This window comes from Mangifera indica, chromosome 8, assembly GCF_011075055.1.
Source record: "Mangifera indica cultivar Alphonso chromosome 8, CATAS_Mindica_2.1, whole genome shotgun sequence".
NCBI lineage: Eukaryota > Viridiplantae > Streptophyta > Magnoliopsida > Sapindales > Anacardiaceae > Mangifera > Mangifera indica.
In genome coordinates, this window is record NC_058144.1 from 2662845 (window position 1) to 2679691 (window position 16847).

General features: G+C 35.5%; 2 protein-coding genes and 1 long non-coding RNA gene across 7 annotated transcripts; 2 read left to right on the forward strand and 1 right to left on the reverse strand.

The window, feature by feature from the left end:
- The first annotated feature begins 1603 nt into the window (after nucleotides 1–1603).
- On the forward strand, nucleotides 1604–5480 carry LOC123223772. The gene is made up of 3 exons (XM_044647133.1): nucleotides 1604–1854; nucleotides 2630–2999; nucleotides 3193–5480. The coding sequence occupies exons 2-3, from the start codon at nucleotides 2653–2655 to the stop codon at nucleotides 5114–5116; spliced, it is 2271 nt and encodes a 756-aa protein (XP_044503068.1). The 5' UTR covers nucleotides 1604–1854; nucleotides 2630–2652; the 3' UTR covers nucleotides 5117–5480.
- Nucleotides 5481–6877: 1397 nt separating this feature from the next.
- Nucleotides 6878–9257, reverse strand: LOC123223773. Its single transcript, XR_006503860.1, has 2 exons — nucleotides 7679–9257; nucleotides 6878–7158 (listed from the first exon to the last, which is right to left on the reverse strand). It is a non-coding gene; the product is annotated as an uncharacterized LOC123223773 (long non-coding RNA).
- Nucleotides 9258–9787: 530 nt separating this feature from the next.
- LOC123223420 lies at nucleotides 9788–16710 on the forward strand. Of its 5 annotated transcripts, none has more exons than XR_006503788.1 (12): nucleotides 9788–9928; nucleotides 10258–10350; nucleotides 10924–10954; nucleotides 11280–11406; nucleotides 12230–13615; nucleotides 13712–14394; nucleotides 14479–14562; nucleotides 14755–14830; nucleotides 14946–15262; nucleotides 15374–16208; nucleotides 16296–16428; nucleotides 16517–16710. XR_006503788.1 is itself a non-coding variant. In XM_044646587.1 (6 exons), the coding sequence occupies exons 1-6, from the start codon at nucleotides 9863–9865 to the stop codon at nucleotides 16569–16571; spliced, it is 405 nt and encodes a 134-aa protein (XP_044502522.1). In that variant the 5' UTR covers nucleotides 9788–9862; the 3' UTR covers nucleotides 16572–16710. The 5 variants fall into 5 exon arrangements, 1 of the variants encoding a protein (XP_044502522.1); XR_006503789.1 differs by having other exon boundaries at nucleotides 11280–11371; XR_006503791.1 differs by lacking the exon at nucleotides 10924–10954 and having other exon boundaries at nucleotides 9880–9928; nucleotides 11280–11371.
- The last annotated feature ends 137 nt before the right edge of the window (nucleotides 16711–16847 follow it).

Below are 16847 nucleotides of genomic sequence, written 5' to 3' on the forward strand. Positions count from 1 at the left end.
TCAAACATTGCAAGTGTTTAATATCATTTTTTAGTTTGGACTTGAATATAGGTTATTCAGGGTTTTTCACTCTAAGGGGTCGTTTAGTTTACGTAATGTTTTATTATCAAAATAAAATGATTATCTTAAAGATAAATTATTTATAATATTACTAAGTATAAGTGATTATTATATTTGATAAAATTTGATAGATATAAATAATTATAGTGTTTAATTAAAGGTAATAAAAAGAATATTACTAAATTATTTTACTTAAATGCCCTTTAATATAATTATTTTTAAATATTTTTATATTAATTAAAAATGAATTTACTTTTGTCTCAAAAAATTAATAAATAATAATATAATTATAATAAAATTAAGATTACTTTGATAATCTTTTAATACTTAAGATAAATGTGGTAATCAAATTATTACTTATATTACTTGTTACATCAGTATTGGTAATAGAAGTTTATTGTAATCTTTTATTACTGACAAACCAAACAAAATAATAAAAGATATATTATCAAGGTAATCTTTAAATCCTGAAACCAAACAACCCCTAAATGTATATTCCTTTCATTCAACCTCCATTCTCCCATTCTCCGTTAAATCGTTAACCACCTTTCTTTTTCTTCCCAATCAAGCTATCACTTGATGCAGTCAATCACCACTATCCACCAGTTTTGCATTGTCTTTCTTTTTCTTGGAAGTCTATTTCATTTATTTCTTAATTTTTTGTTTATAATTCATATCAATAAACCATCTCTAATTTTTCAAAACAGAGCAAAGAATTGAGGTTTCGGGTTGGGTAATAATGGAGGTGATAGCACAAAGCAATTTTGTTGTATTGATTTTCCCAAAAAAAAAAAAAAATGATCGTCGGTTTTGCAAGAAAATTTGATGATATTAACGTCAACGAAGAAGAAAATGGTAAGGTTACGGGTTATGCTGGTATAAAAACAACCTAAATATGATCAGAAAGTGAAGCTTTCAACTTAATTTATCAAGTTTGAGTTTCTTGAACATAATTTGCGCGGCATCCATCAGGGGGCGTAGAGGTGAAATTAATTGAGTAAAATTGAAAGAGAAATTTTTATTTCGGGTTTGTTTTAAGCCTGAATTAGGTTCCGACTTAGAGTTGAATTCAAATCGAGTTTATTCAAGCTCAGTTTGATCCAAAATGAGCTAGCCTTATATAGCCTCGATTGAACTCGAACTACTCGTCAAATTTTTTAATTAAAAATTTTGATACAAAATAATACCGCTTTAACCAATATATATTAAAACGATCTCATTTTGAAAACGAAATAGTTAAAAACTCGAGTTTAAAATAAGCCGAGCTAAATTCGAATTGAGTTCAAATTGGACTTCCACGAGCTTGACAAACTCAAGCTCAAACTCGAGCTCTGCTCTATACAAACCAAACTGAGCTAGAGCTCGGCTCGAATCCAATCGTATTCCGAACCCAAAACTTTTAACTCAACTGGGCTTAAACATCACAAATGCAATCCCAATTAGCATGCTCGGAGTCTAGACCCGAATATCTTTCGGCCTAGCCTAGACCTTTTTGGTAAAAAGCTTCCTTGCCCCTTTAGCACAGGGATAAAATCGTCTAAAAGAAATTCAAAATGACAATTTTAAAACCTGTGTGCATAGCCGCTTCGGATTTGGTTTCCCTGAAACCTGAAATACTCTGAGCAGCCAAAATCGAGCAATAAACTTTCAAATAAAAGACTTCTGTGATCTAGATCTATTTTTAATTAATCGGGAAAATTCGATTTTCGATTTTCGATTTTCGCCCTTCCTGTATTTAACCGCCGATTATCAGGAATTAAAAATCTGAGACCTGTTTCGAGTTAGGGTTTCTGGGTAAGGTTTTCTCACTGCTAGTTTTGACTTTTATATTTACTTTGAGTTGTTCTCTTTTACAATTTGTTTCCACATGTTTGCTGAATCTTTGTTACAATGCAACTCGCGGGAGAAATTGCATAGATAAAGAGAATTCTTGTGATTTTTGTATACACTATGGTTTATCTTTGAATTGTGGGTTGACTTTCGTGCTTTCTTTTAGGTTTTAACCATAATAGTGTTGTTTCTAGTTACGTCCTTAAGAAAACGTTTAACAGAAGAGAACTGCATAGGCTGCATGTGGATTATAGACATAAAGTGCAGAAAGTTGATTTGTTGAGAATTTAATTCGTAGATATTGGAGGCTGTAAACTGGGATGATGTTACTCCAAATACAATATGACCAGCACTTTCAGTAGTAATTTTGCGCGGATTTGATTTTTAAGTTAAATCCACATAAAAATCTCAAATGTGCATGCAAAAACATCACATGAACCAAATATCTAATGTGGTATGTTTGTGTATGATACACATTTCCTTTTTTGAACAATCTCCATTAAGTAGCCCCATGTTTGTGACGAATTGAAATTTAATGAACAGTAAGGATGTCGAGAGTGAGCAATCTAACGTGTGGTTTTACAAATCATGTTTACTGTAATCTAATATTGACTGTTTTTAATTGAACAAGGTTTGCACTGATTTTATTATATTCTTTTGATATGTATGTATATATGGTCTTTATTTTTTTATACGCATTTCCTTGTATTATTTTACTCATTTTATTTTCTTCAAATAGATATCGGCACTTGGCTCAAAAATATGGTTAAGAGAAAGCTTGTTGTTATATGTCAATCGCGTGGTAATTTTACCACATCCAGTGATGGTTCGTTGATATATAATGGTGGGGAGGCTCATGCTATCACTGTAAGCAGTGAAACTAAATTTGATGAATTGAAGTCAGAGATGGCGGATATGTGGAAGTGTGACACCAAAGCTGTGACTATGAAATATTTTCTCCCAAATAACAATAAGACGCTCATCACCATATCAAGCAACAAAGATATCCAACGCATGATTGATTTTCATGAAGATTCAGAAACCGTTGATATTTATGTGGTTAAAGATGACAATCCAACAACTGATGTCACACCTAGGCCTCGTAACAGGTAGTGTGTGTAATTTTAAGTCCAGATAAAGAAGAATTTTTCTCTCTCTCTTTTTTGGGTTAAGATGAAATTATATTCTGTCTAATTTTCATGGTTCACCCATGTGTGTATATAGGATTTGTGGTCAAGATTTTGGACAAGCATATATTACCCTAACTGTTGCATGACATCTCATTGTCATTTGTTGTTTCAGGCCCAAAAAGACAACTGTTGCTGCGTCTGTTACCCCTCAGAATAATTCAATAATTGATGTTTCTGTTTCTGGAGAAACTGGTCCACTCAGCACTGTGACTCCACAACCTTCTAATGCTGGGAACTTATTGCTACTTAATAACTTAAACCTGGAAGTTGCTAACTATGGGGATGCTGACCAGCAAGAACTGCTGAAAATATGGAAAAATGGCATAACTGGTTTGCACCAGCAATTTAATAGTGTTCATGAATTCCGTGAGGTTTTAGGTAAATATTCCATTGCTCACGGCTTCGCATACTCCTATAAGAAAAATGAAGGTAGGCGTGTAACTGTTCATTGCAAAGGTGAAGGTTGTCCTTGGAGGATTCATGCGGCAAGAGTGGCGACAACACAGTTATTTCGAATTAGAAAAATAAATGAAACACATACATGCGGGGCAGGTACTGAATCAGCATATCGTCCCCCGGCATCAAGGAAAATTGTGGCATCCATTGTTAGGGAGAAGTTGCTGGAAACCCCTAATTCTAAGCCAAGAGAAATTGCCGAAGAAATTCGTCGGGATCTTGGAATTGAATTAAAATATTGTCAAGCTTGGCGTGGGATGGAGACTGCGAGGAAGCAGCTTCAAGGATCATGTAAGGATTCATACAATCAGTTACCTTGGTTATGTCAGAAGATAGTGGAGACAAATCCAGGTAGTATGGTCAATCTCAATACAAGGGAGGACTTAAGCTTCCACCAATTCTTTGTTTCCTTTCGTGCCTCATTTGTTGGTTTCCTGAATGGTTGCCGCCCCCTTATTTTCCTTGATACTATGACTATTAAATCAAAGTTTCAGTCAGAGCTACTTACTGCTACAGCATTGGATGGGAATGACGGATTCTTTCCCATTGCTTTTGCTGTTGTAGATGTTGTGAATGATGCTGCTTGGCAATGGTTCTTGATGCAATTAAAATCTGTGTTGGCAACCTCCCAACAAATAACATTTGTGGCAGATAGACAGATGGGGCTAAGGCAGTCGATTCCCTTGATTTTTGAGCATTCTTACCATGGTTATTGCCTTGATCATCTAATAGAGGAGCTGAAGCAGCACTTTGTTGGAACATATACTCAGGAAGTGGTACCTGTGGTTATTGCTCATATGCAAGATGCAGCCCAGGCTGCTACACTTGACGGTTTTAGAAAAAGCATTCAGAGCATTAAAAATATCTCTCCTGAGGCATGTGATTGGATTATACGAGCTGAACCTGAACATTGGGCAAATGCACTGTTTGAAGGTTCACGATACAACCACAACGTGTGTGACATTGCCAACTCATTTTATAGTTGGGTGAGTGAGCTTCCTGTATTGCCAATAGTACATGTCATTGATACTATTCGCAGTAAGATCATGGAGCTGATGTACAATTGCAGGGTGGAGTCAAATCAGTGGCTGACAAGATTAACTCCAACTTTTGAAAATAAAATACAAAAAGAGATTTTCAAAGCACAGTCGCTTCAAGTTCTATTAGGACTGAGTAGTTCTTTTGAGGTTCATGACAGTCTGGGTGCAATGCATGTTGTGAATGTTGATCTCTGGGATTGTAGTTGCCGAGAGTGGCAACTGAATGGTTACCCATGTTCCCATGCTGTGGCTGTTCTTCAACATATTGGCAAGGATTTGTATGATTATTGCTCGAAATATTTTACCACTGAAGCTTTCCGGTTAACGTATGCAGAATCAATTAATCCCATTCCAACTGCAGATAAGCATGTGCATAAGGATCCTACAGCTGTTCAAGTACAACCTCCTCCTCTGATCCGTCTATCGGGCCCTCCTAAGAAGAGGAGGATACGGTATAAAGGTGTTGTTAAGAGACCACTTCGCTGCAGCAAGTGCAATGGAATGGGGCACAACAGAGCAACATGTCATATATTCTTATAGGTGCTGGGTACTATATCGTGATGCATGCTAATTGTACAGCACTTGATTTTGGTCAATATGGTGCTAGGGTCCTGAGACCTATAGATGGGTTGGATGGATAATTGATTTTTCACTTTAATATAAGGATTTGGAGAACTTTCTTTCAAGTGGGATGTGAATGCTAAATTTGTTTTTAGCGGCTTTGTTTCTTTTGATTGCATACTCTCAGCGGCCGAATCGCTCCCTTTTTTCATTTGTTGTAGGCCTTGTGTTTGTGATTAGGGTGTCTTCTTTTTTTTAGGTAAGTGAGTAGGGTGTCCTCGTTACCTCTAGGTTTGTATTAAGTTACTTAACTCACTGGTTTAATGATTTATTTTAGTTCTTAGCTTCCTTTTTTTTTTTTTTAATTCTTTAAATCAATTTTAGGGAATTTCTTAGGTACAGGTTTGATAAAAGATAGTTATTGAAAATCATGATGGCCGTCATAGAACCTCAATTTATGGAAAGTTCAATACTATCTCTTCCTTTTCTTTCTCTGGAAAATATTATAATAAATGATCATCTATCTTTTCCCTTTTTTATTTTTCTATTTTTTTAATCTAAATAAATATAAATATAATGTTAATGGAGGATTTTTCAAGTAAATTGAAAAATGAAAGAGCTGGTAGTGGAAACATTCTAGGAGAATGATGACTAGTGACAAAGATAATCGGAGAAAAATGACTTTTAGTGTTGCTGGTGAAGATAATTAGATAAGAATGATGATCAAGAAAGAGACTAATATAACCAGATGGGAATGATGATCAAAGGAAGGAGATCTATGGTTGATAATAAAGAACTGAAAATGACGGAAAGGAATAGAAATTTTTCAAACTGGGTGAAAATTTGTAAATGGGAAAAACCAGTTATTTGGTTTCATCGTAGGATCCATTATTTATTACTGTTTGGGAATGAAGATACTGACAACAGCACCATATTGACCAGTAGAACAATAAAGAGCGCAGTACTTTCATCCTGAAACTCAATTTTAAAATGGGAAGAAAGTGGGCAGTACAAGGTAAACTATCTGAAGCAAATTTTGATAATACATGTGTGTACTTCTTTGTTGAATATAAAGGTTCAATTAGGCAGCATGCACCCAAATCCAGAAGCTCCCCGTTTGGCTTACAGAATGAAACTGAGGATTCTTGTGTTGTATAGCTCACACGTTGATGGAGACAATTTAAGGTAAAATTAAAGTGGAAAGAGAAGCAAGAGACCTAGACGGGGAACAGGCAGAGCACTGCTTCGTCCCTGGCCGTCGCTTCTTTTTCTATTCTTCCTTTTCTTTCTTTTATTCCCATCCATCACTACCGCATTCATTGGTGGTTCCATTCAACAGAAATTAGGCCTCAAAATCACCATCATTGTGATCACAACTTCTATCAGATCTTTTTGACCTTTCAGCATCATACCTACCCACTTTGTTTATCAATCAACTCAATGATCATGCCTATTGAATCAACCACCCACCAGTTTTAATGCACAAGCTTAAATTATTTCATCCATTCTACCTTACATGATTCTGATTCCATGATCCTCGTTCAAATATGGATCTGAAAATTGTGATTCATTGCATTCTAGGGCCTCTAATATCAGATGTCTAGGCTCCTTTGTGGTGAAAGCAAGAATGAAGCCACCAGCAGCATGGTATAACTGGACCATGATTCTGGCTTGCCTGCAGGCTTTTGAAATTCTGAACATCTATAAAATGCAGTAATAATCAGCTAACAGAACGAACCAGACACTGTAGACTACCATTTATTACTACTAAAAGGTTCAAAAATCATTTAATTACAGTTTGGAAGGTCTATCCTAACGCTGAATGGTAACTTCTGATATACAAAGTAGTGATTGATCAAACTTAATAAATGATCTACACAGCTCTAGAATTGATGCAGCAAAACCGGATTCACTAGCTTTGTTCATTCCTTGGATGCTTACTACCCCTGAGCTTTCATAAAATCTATCTGCTTGACCGAATGATGTTGCCCCCCACGATCAATTTACATTGAACCAGAATGCTGTGAACAGAGATATCATAAAAATCAGAAACTGAACTGGCATAAAATAAGTCTCAATAGTGTATCTTTATTATTGCCCGGACAATAATAGCCAAAGAAGCAAGGGAATTTGGCAACAAAGAGAGGCCAGGTTACTTGTTATCTTCGTCGGTCCGACACACAGATTGAGTAGGGTCAATTTGAGCACAAGGCTGAGTTTCTCCAAGTTTGTGGTCCAATTCCCCAGACTCTATAAATTGCAAATCCTCCAGAAGGATCACATAATGTTTCTTAACATCCTCTACACTTTTCTTGCCTCCAACCAAGGCTGCAACCACTTCCCAGCGATCTGGGTCTTCTTCATCAACCACTGCTAAAGCCAGCTCAAACAACTTGTTCTCCTCCCAACTCCACCCACATAACACTCTTGGAAACTCATCCATCCCTAGTTGTTTCTGTTTTTGCTCTTTTTTTTTTTTTTTTCACATTCTAGTACTCATCGGATAAGCAAAATTAAGGGGGTGAGAATCTTTTTCTGTACCTCGTTTAAATTCTCTTGAACACCCCTGAGTTCCGGGATTGTCAGATATATGTGTTGAGACTTGAGAGCTGTAAATCTTCCCTTTCTGTCTGTTTTAAGGTGCTTTTGTGTCAGAGACAACTGCCCCCTTGCTCCTGGTCAACCACAAAAGTATAATATAATAATAAACCCTGTGTAGAATAATAGAAGTTTAATCTTCTTGGTCCAAAACAGGTAATGAATGATAAAAAAGGGACAAAACCAAAATACTACATCAACCATTTCTTGCAAGACAGAAAATCTCTTTTTTTTAAAACCAATTCTAGCATTGGATACCAAATGGGTCCGGAAACATTGCATCGCATGTAATTTTTGTTTAAGTTAAGGGTTACACCAATTATGGGGGGGGAAAAAACAGATAGATATTATCTTAACCCAATCAGCTTTTTCCAAAATTTCTTCCTTGCAAGAATAAAAAAAAGAAATTTGTGGGCAGTAGGTATTACACATTAGCAGATGGGCTTGGTAATCACAATTCACTAAAGGGATCATTTTCATGGACCTTTTCATGGGTGGAAAGGCTTGGTTGTGATAGACTTCCAATGCAAAGAGTCGCTGGATAAATAAACTTGTCGTTGTTGCTTTGCCTTCCATCTGAAATTTCATGAAACGATATCTTGGCAGGTGAAAACACTCACATAAACCACTTTTTTTTTCTTCAGATATGCTCACCTGTCTCCTTCAATCCAGGCACTTTGGGGACCCAGTAGATACGTACTATATATATCTTCCCCTTTGTGTTAAATTGTTTATGCGAAAATTTATTTGTTATTAGAAAACAAGTATACACATATATGTGTACGTATGTATGTATCTTTAGTTTCTTGCATTTTTACTTCTGATTTTCTACTGCAGGAAAAGAAGAGCATCCATGAAAAAAGCTAGATTTTCTTCCTGCATCACATCAGCTATTGCATAAGAGTGATGATAACAGGATGACCTGTAACACTCCCTTGAGGGAATTTGTAAGTACGGATACGCTCTGATCTATTGCCACTCCAGATCAGTTTACATTAATAAGATCCTTCCATCATTCCGGAAAATAAGAAACAAAAACAATGGTAAACTTGATCATATTCATCTTACAGTCACTTTTACCTACTCTGATGGAAGTTTTTATTGACTCATCTGAATTTTTAAACTTTCAATTTCGTACAACTTCGCACACAGCAGTGCTTTAGTTTTGTTCCGTCACGATGATCAAAAGGCAAAACAACAACCATAAGGGAAGAAAAGCCAAAACGGATGATGCATACAGCACCCAGCCCACAGATCACTCTATCTTGTTTGATTTACTTAAGGATGAAAATTCACAGGATGGAAGACACACCTTGTATCCTCTCAGATCAGACTCTGTTACATCTACAACATCAAATTTCCAACCTTTCTTCTGTAAGCATCTGTCATACCTGTGTGATTCAAACAAGGTTGCAATTCTTCACGGGTCCTCCATAAGCAAGAATTATGATCAAACAGGTCATGTTGTAGAAACTTGCATCTTAAATATGTCCATTGCAAACAAAGAGGCCTCTTCCTCGCCCGTTCTAGAATAAAACCTCATAAAAAACAATTACGTTTGGTTTGAATAATATTTCATTACCAAAATATAAAGATTATCTTGAAGATAGATTACTTAAAAAATTACTGAGTATAAATGATTACTATGTTTGATAAAATTTGATAGGTATAAATAATTATTATGTTTGGTTAAAGGTAATAAAAGATTACTAGTAAATTATTTTACTTAAATGTCCTTGAATATAATTATTTTTAAATATTTTTCATATTATTTGTCATATTAATTAATATGATTACTAGTAATCTTTTATTACCTTTAACCAAACACAATAATTATTTATACCTATCAAATTTTATCAAACATAGTAATCATTTATAACCAATAATTTTTTAAGTAATTTATCTTTAAGGTAATCTTTCTATTTTAGTAATAAAACATTCCCTAAACCAAACGTCCCATAAAAGTCAAACTCAACCACTTGATGGATGAGTATCATGTTGATCACCCACTTACACATCACCGCCTGTATAGGTGTGCGCACCGAAAAATTTCTCAGTATATTTTGAATATAAAATAAATGTAAATGTAGAACATGGGGCTTGACAAAAAACGAATAAATTACAGAAATGCACGGTGATGAAGCCAGGGTGTTGCTAGGCTTCCCTCCCAATTATCGCCCCACAATCTCTCAGGTATCTATCTTTATCTCTTTTGATCCTTTTTGTTTTTTTTTCAAATTTAGGTTTATGTTAAACTATATTTCATGAATTTGGGGATATAGTATGAATTCGATCAATTTTTACGGTGAAATGAATCAAATTAACTTTACTTATGCCGTCCTCTCACTTCTGATTTTAGGTTATTCTTAATGCAAACATTGGAATTCTTAGTTCTTATCGAATGGATTAATTTTGTCTAGTTTGATGCTGATTCGACTGAGCTCTATTTAGTTGATATAATATTTATGAATTTGAAAATGTTTTACGTTATTTTAGGGTTTTTATGGTTGGTTGTGTCGTAGGTTAAAGCAGCTTATCGAAGGAAGGTATGGGAGTCTCATCCTGACCTTTTTCCACTTGACAAAAAGCCTCATGCTGAGTCTAAGTTCAAACTGGTAAGTGATAAGTTGCTTATTCATTTATTTTTTAGAGTTTCTAGTTTTTTTTGTTTCATGCTCTATGTTGGCCCAAGGAAACATTACTTTTTAAATCAAGACATGATCTGAGCTTTATCAAGTTCAGTCTGAGTAATTTTTCAAATATTATGATATGCTCTGGATTTTTTCAGAGTTTAACTAGGAATTTATACCCTTTTGTAGATTGTTTGGTTGATCAAATCTGTTTACAAATTATTTTCAATTTAAGTGTTTGTTCACTTAGAAACGGACAAAAAATACACTCTGTCCATGTATTTTAGATTGGGGAAAGCTGATTGCGGATTGGGAAGCAAAAAGCCTACTTGATTGAGAAGACTTTCTAGACTGATTTTATTACTGTTACTTCTTTTCATTTGACGGCCAAGTTTACGTTCAGAGATATGCAGATGACTTGACTCTACATCTTGCTCACATTTATTCTGATATTTTCTTTTATTTTTACCTAAGTCATACAATTTTATTATGGTAAATTTCTATCCTAATAATGTATTGACCGAATATGCCTGACCCTGATGTATGCATTTTCCACAGATTTCAGAAGCGTATACTTGCCTGCTCTCTGGTAATTTTTTTGTCTTCATGTACTGTATTACCAGAAAGATCAAAAGAGTATTCCAAACAAACATGGTTTGCAAACTCCCAAATGAACTTCAAAAGTTATTGGATAAACGGGTCATGCTTAATGAACGTTGTCACGTCGTTGAACGATGGAGTCTAGCCATTATTGAATTTTCTATCTGATTTTAGAAGTTGTGACTCCATGCTGTTTTTTCATAGGTGTTGGAATTACATTTATTTTGTCAGTTCTCTGTATCATTTCTTTTTAAGTGTTGCTTGTTTCTTGTGCAAATTTGGGCTTTGAGCTCTCAACTTACCTGTTGATGTAGTTTTGGTAACTAGTTCAAGCTACATTTGATGCTTTTGAGGAATATATACAAGCCAGCTCAACCTTTGCGAGCCATGAGGCTGATGATTCATTGTACGACTGAAAGTTCTTTATTCCCCTTTCTTATGGTGAATGCTGATAACTTTTTCCTCTGAGTTATTCTGGGAACTGTAGCTGCAAAATATTAGATTTTATTATTTGCTGGAGTCTAGAAACTCTCGCACATTTAGTCAGAATTTTGTGCAGTTCTAAATTTTGTGTTATCATTTTATTCATTTTGTGATTCTTGTTTGTACCCCTTCTTTTGGAAAGTAATTATCCTAATTTACTCTTATTTATTGAATGTTTGGAAGAATTCACATTATTTAGAAATCTGTTTCAATTGAATTGTGGGTTCAATAATGAAAAATAATAACAAATACTCCACTTATTATCTCATCATTTGAGCGGTTTTGACAAATCAACTCTGACTTCACTTGGATACCTTTTTTGTAGATCTCTATATTAATGAAAACTGTTATTATTCTACTTTGAGATGATTCTATATCTAACACATGTGGCATTACTAAAGCTTAGTTTGTATCAAGATAGTTAAAGTGATGTTAAAACCCATATATATGTGTATATATATGTATGCATTTTATTCATTGTTTCCACGGTTGTCTATGTACTGTTCAAAATAATTATAATGTTGAGTGCTATGTCTAACATCTTGTCATCATTGGGATGACAAGTAGCTGTATTCTTTGTGTAATTTCTTTGTTTCTGTTGTTATGTTCTTGCAAAGATAAAGCTTTCTCTTTTGTGTGTCTCTCTTTTTATTTTTTATAATTTCCTTTCTAACAGGAGGCACTTTAGGTTACTCAAAATTTAGATACTTGGTACCACCTTCACATTTCCATTTCTTGTGCCTGTTTATTTATTCTAATATTTATTTCAATCATATTACAGCCAAATAAATAAAGTTGCTGAGAGCCGCTTGTCATGTGGTTGAAGAGATGGCCCCCACTTCGGTCTACAGGATATGTTGACCCTGGATGGGAACATGGAATTGCTCAAGATGAAAGGAAAAAAAAGGTCAAATGCAACTATTGTGGGAAAATTGTTAGTGGTGGAATATTCAGACTGAAGCAGCATTTAGCTAGAATTTCTGGGGAAGTTACTCACTGTGAAAGGTTTCCAGATGAAGTATGCTTGAATATGAGAAAAAACCTGGAAGGGTGTCGTTCTGGTAGGAAACGAAGGCAATCTGAATATGAACAGCCATTGTTCAGTTGCAATTCTAGTGATTATGATGTCACAGAACACACACTTGCTGGTTATAAACACAAAGGCAAGAAAGTGATGGGTGATAAGAACTTGGTGATAAGATTTGCTCCTCTTTGATCGCTAGGATATGTGGACCCGGGATGGGAACATTGTGTTGCTCAAGATGATAAGAAGAAAAGAGTAAAGTGCAATTACTGTGAAAAGATAATTAGTGGAGGCATAAATCGTTTTAAACAACATCTGGCTAGGATACCTGGTGAAGTTTCATATTGTGAGAAGGCACCAGAAGATGTGTATCTTAAAATTAAGGAGAACATGAAAGGGCACCGTACAGGCAGAAGGCACCGGAAACCTGATACCAAAGAGATATCTGCTTTTTACACACATTCAGATAATGAGGATGAGGAGGAAGATCAGGATGGTAGGTTCTTACAATGTGTAAGTAAAGACATAGTGGCCATTGATGATAATGTTTCCGATAGTGACTTTAGATACAATGTCAAGGGTAGGTCGCCTTGTAGCAGTGGCAATGGTGCTGAACCACTAATGAGAAGATCAAGATTGGATTCTGTATTTCTGAAGACACTGAGAAACCAGACATCAGCACACTGCAGGGAAGTGAAAGCCAATACAGGTTTTGAGAAGAGAACTCGCAAGGAAGTGATATCGGCAATTTGCAAGTTTTTCTACCATGCCGGAATTCCTTCAAATGCAGCCAACTCCCCATATTTCCACAAAATGCTGGACCTAGTTGGTCAATATGGTCAAGGTTTTCAAGGTCCTTCAAGTCGATCGATTTCTGGTCGATTGCTCCAGGATGAAATCGCAACAATTTGAGAGAACTTAGCAGAGCTTAGGGCCTCTTGGTCACTTACTGGTTGTTCTGTCATGGCTGATAGTTGGAATGATGTGCAGGGTAGGACATTAATAAACTTTTTGGTTTCTTGCCCCCATGGTTTTTATTTTTTATCTTCTGTCGATGTCACTGATACAGTAGAAGATGCTGCAAGCATTTTCAAGTTGTTGGATGAAGTGGTTGAAGAGATCGGTGAGGGGAATGTTGTCCAGGTGGTTAAACTTTTCATTTTTGTCTTTCTCCACTTCATGTTTGTATATCACTTGATTAACCACTTCCTAAGCTGTTTCTTTTATCTTCCTTCACAGGTAATCACTAAGAACACTGTTAGTTTCAAAGCTGCTGGAAAAATGCTTGAAGAAAAAAGAAGAAATTTATTTTGGACACCATGTGCTGTCTACTGCATTGATCTAATTCTTGAGGATATTCTGAGTATAAAATGGGTAGGGGAATGCTTAGATAGAGCAAAAAAAATTACAAGGTTTATTTATAACAGTACATGGTTGTTGAGTTTTATGAAGGAATTTACAAAGGGACAGGAACTCCTTAGACCTGCAACCACTAAGTTTGCCACTATTTTTTAACTTTAGAGAGTTTGTTGGAGCAAAGGACTGGTCTTAAGAGAATGTTCTAATCAAACAAGTGGCTTTCTTCCCGTTTTGCCAAGTCTGATGAAGGTAAAGATATGGAAAAAAATGTCTTAAATGCGGCATTTTGGAAAAAGATGCTGTATGTGAGGAAAAGTCTAGAACCAGTTGCACAAGTTCTCCAGAAAATAGAAAGTGATGCAAGCAGGTCAATTTCTCGTATATATAATGACATGTGTAGAGCAAAATTTGCTATTAAAGCAATTCATGGTGATGATATACGAAAATATGGACCATTCTGGAACGCTATTGACAACCAGTGGAACTTATTGTTCCACCATCCTCTTCATGTGGCTGCTTGCTTTCTCAATCCGTCCTATCGTTATTGTCCTGATTTTATTATGGTATGGAAATAAGTTAACATAACTGTTTATTATGATTATGTGTTCTTGCAAATACTAATTTTGTGCTACTTTATGTAATTGTAGAATCCTGAGATAATCCGTGGCTTAAATGAATGTATTGTTCGACTAGAAACTGATAATGGGAATAGGATATCTGCATCCATGCAGGTAATGGTTTCTTATATGCTTTGTGTTTTACCTATGATATGGTGTTTAGTGAGGTCTAGGGCTACATGCAATTCGGTTAATTCCTCGGTATTTTGAGGTTAAAATGTCTTTTGAGCACCATTAGAACTGTCAGTATCTCTGATGATGCTTTATTATTGTTGTTTTAATTCATGTTTGGTCATGCTTTCTCAGATTCCTGATTTTGTATCTGCTAGAGCTGACTTTGGTACTGACTCAGCTATAAGTACGAGAACAGAACTTGATCCAGGTGATTCGGCTGGGTGTCACTCAATTTATATATGGAAGAATCTGTTTCAGTCTTAGGCTGTGTTGGTATACCGAATTTATGGTGACATAGATTTTACTTCATTGTTTTTTACTAGCTGCATGGTGGCAACAACATGGGATATGATGCTTGGAACTACAGCAAATTGCCATACGTATACTAAGCTAGACATGCTCATCTGTAACATGTGAGCACAGTTGGAGTACTTATGATCAAATTCACTGCAAAAGACGTAATTCTCTGTCTCAGAAGAGATGGAATGACCTCACCTATGTTCACTACAATGTGCGACTCAGGGAGCACCAAATGGGAAGAAAGTGTGATGATGTGATTTCTTTTGAAAATACCATGCTGGAAAGCATACTGGATGACTGGCTAGTGGAGTCAGAGAAGCAATCTGTTCAAGAAGATGAGGTATATTCCATGTCTACTTCTTTTGTTCTCCCGTCCTGAAGTTTTCCTTGGCTTTTGTTTAAAATTATTAGGGTCTGGAGTGAAATTGCTGATTTCTTTTTCTTCTTTTAGGAGATCCTTTTCATGAGATGGAACAATTTTTCAGAGATGAAATGGATGAGGACGAAAATGAAGGAAGGAGACCAGCAGAAATGGTTACACTGGCTGGTTTGGTTGAACCTTTGGAAGTTAATCCTGCTTCCGGAGGTGTTACCACTGATGATGATGCTCTTGATTTTCTTGATGATGATTTGACAGATTAGTTTATTGGAATGTGGCACATCAAACCTGGAGTACGCAGTGAGATTGTCTTATACAGTAAATGTTATTGATAGGAAGTAATCTGATGTTATCAAAGATCAATTCTTATTCGTAAATCTATTGTCTTTCTTTAGTTACTCATTGTCTGCCCTTTGATCCTGACTGTTCTTAAGTTACTTATATGCTGCCCATCGATCTTGATATTTATAATTTCATTTTTATGCCCATCATTCAGTAGGTAAGGAAATTGTTTTAATAGCCTTGAATCCATCCCTTTTTTTTTTCTGTATTTCTATCCTTATTGCTGGAAAACATCCAGCCAATCCTTCTTTGTTGCGTTTTGAGCCCACTGAATTGCTTTTAGTATTAGCTTTTGATTTGGTAGTTTGCTGCTTGGATTAAGCTTTTTTATCTTCTATGCCAACAGTATAAGATGGCACTGTGTTCTAACCATTCTCCGTCATTGAGAGTTGGTTATATGTTGTCCAATCTAATATAGGAGTTCATTTGGATTTGAGTTTGCAAACCATGATAGGAATGCTACTGGGTTCTCTGATGAGGTTTATGGTATTAAGATGATAATATTGATTTGACATGTTCCATGTGCGGATCATCACAGGTGCAAGAGGAGAAGATCCAACATCAGGTAACTCCTATGGATTTTTTCTGGAATGGTTCTTTTGCATATATTTTTCTTTGTTCATCCATTAGACAATTTTTTTCCTTTTGATAGCTCCAAATGTGAGAGTAGTCAGAACCGGAGTACCGATGGCAAATGGGGGAAGAAGAAATCATGCATTAATTCGGATTCCTTTCCTTCTTATCATTTTAGGAACTGTTGGCCTTGGGGGATTTAATGCAGCCAGGTGATTAGCATTATCAGTTCATTATGTTTAGACAGTTAATTTTAGAGGGTGTAAATGGTGATACATTTTTATTCTATATTCTTCTCAGGGCATATAGAAAGCAAAAAGAGGCATATCCTTCGCATAATCCATTCCTTCCATGATCAGAATTCTGGGTTGCATATGAGATTATGTTGGTTTCATTTGATATCTACTTGAAATTGTACTTTTTAATAGTGTTTATTTGCAGTAAGGCAAATTCATTCATGCAATAAATGGGGTTAATAGTTTATATTGTTCAAACTGTTGAAACATTTGTAAATTTTCTTACATGCCGACTCAAATCTTTACTAATCTTTTGTTTTTCAGCAACCATTTAGCTAGTGTGAGGTCAGTTAGGGCTTTTAAATATCTCGCCCCACAGAAATTTATTTTAATTT

Coding starts and splice junctions, on each gene's coding strand:
- LOC123223420 (XM_044646587.1), top strand. CDS start 9,863: ATGCACGGTGATGAAGCCAGGGTGTTGCTAGGCTTCCCTCCCAATTAT. Junction 10,955..16,181: donor GTATACTTGCCTGCTCTCTG/GTAATTTTTTTG, acceptor GGATCATCACAG/GTGCAAGAGGAGAAGATCCA. Junction 16,429..16,516: donor GGGGGATTTAATGCAGCCAG/GTGATTAGCATT, acceptor TATTCTTCTCAG/GGCATATAGAAAGCAAAAAG.
- LOC123223772 (XM_044647133.1), top strand. CDS start 2,653: ATGGTTAAGAGAAAGCTTGTTGTTATATGTCAATCGCGTGGTAATTTT. Junction 3,000..3,192: donor ACACCTAGGCCTCGTAACAG/GTAGTGTGTGTA, acceptor TTGTTGTTTCAG/GCCCAAAAAGACAACTGTTG.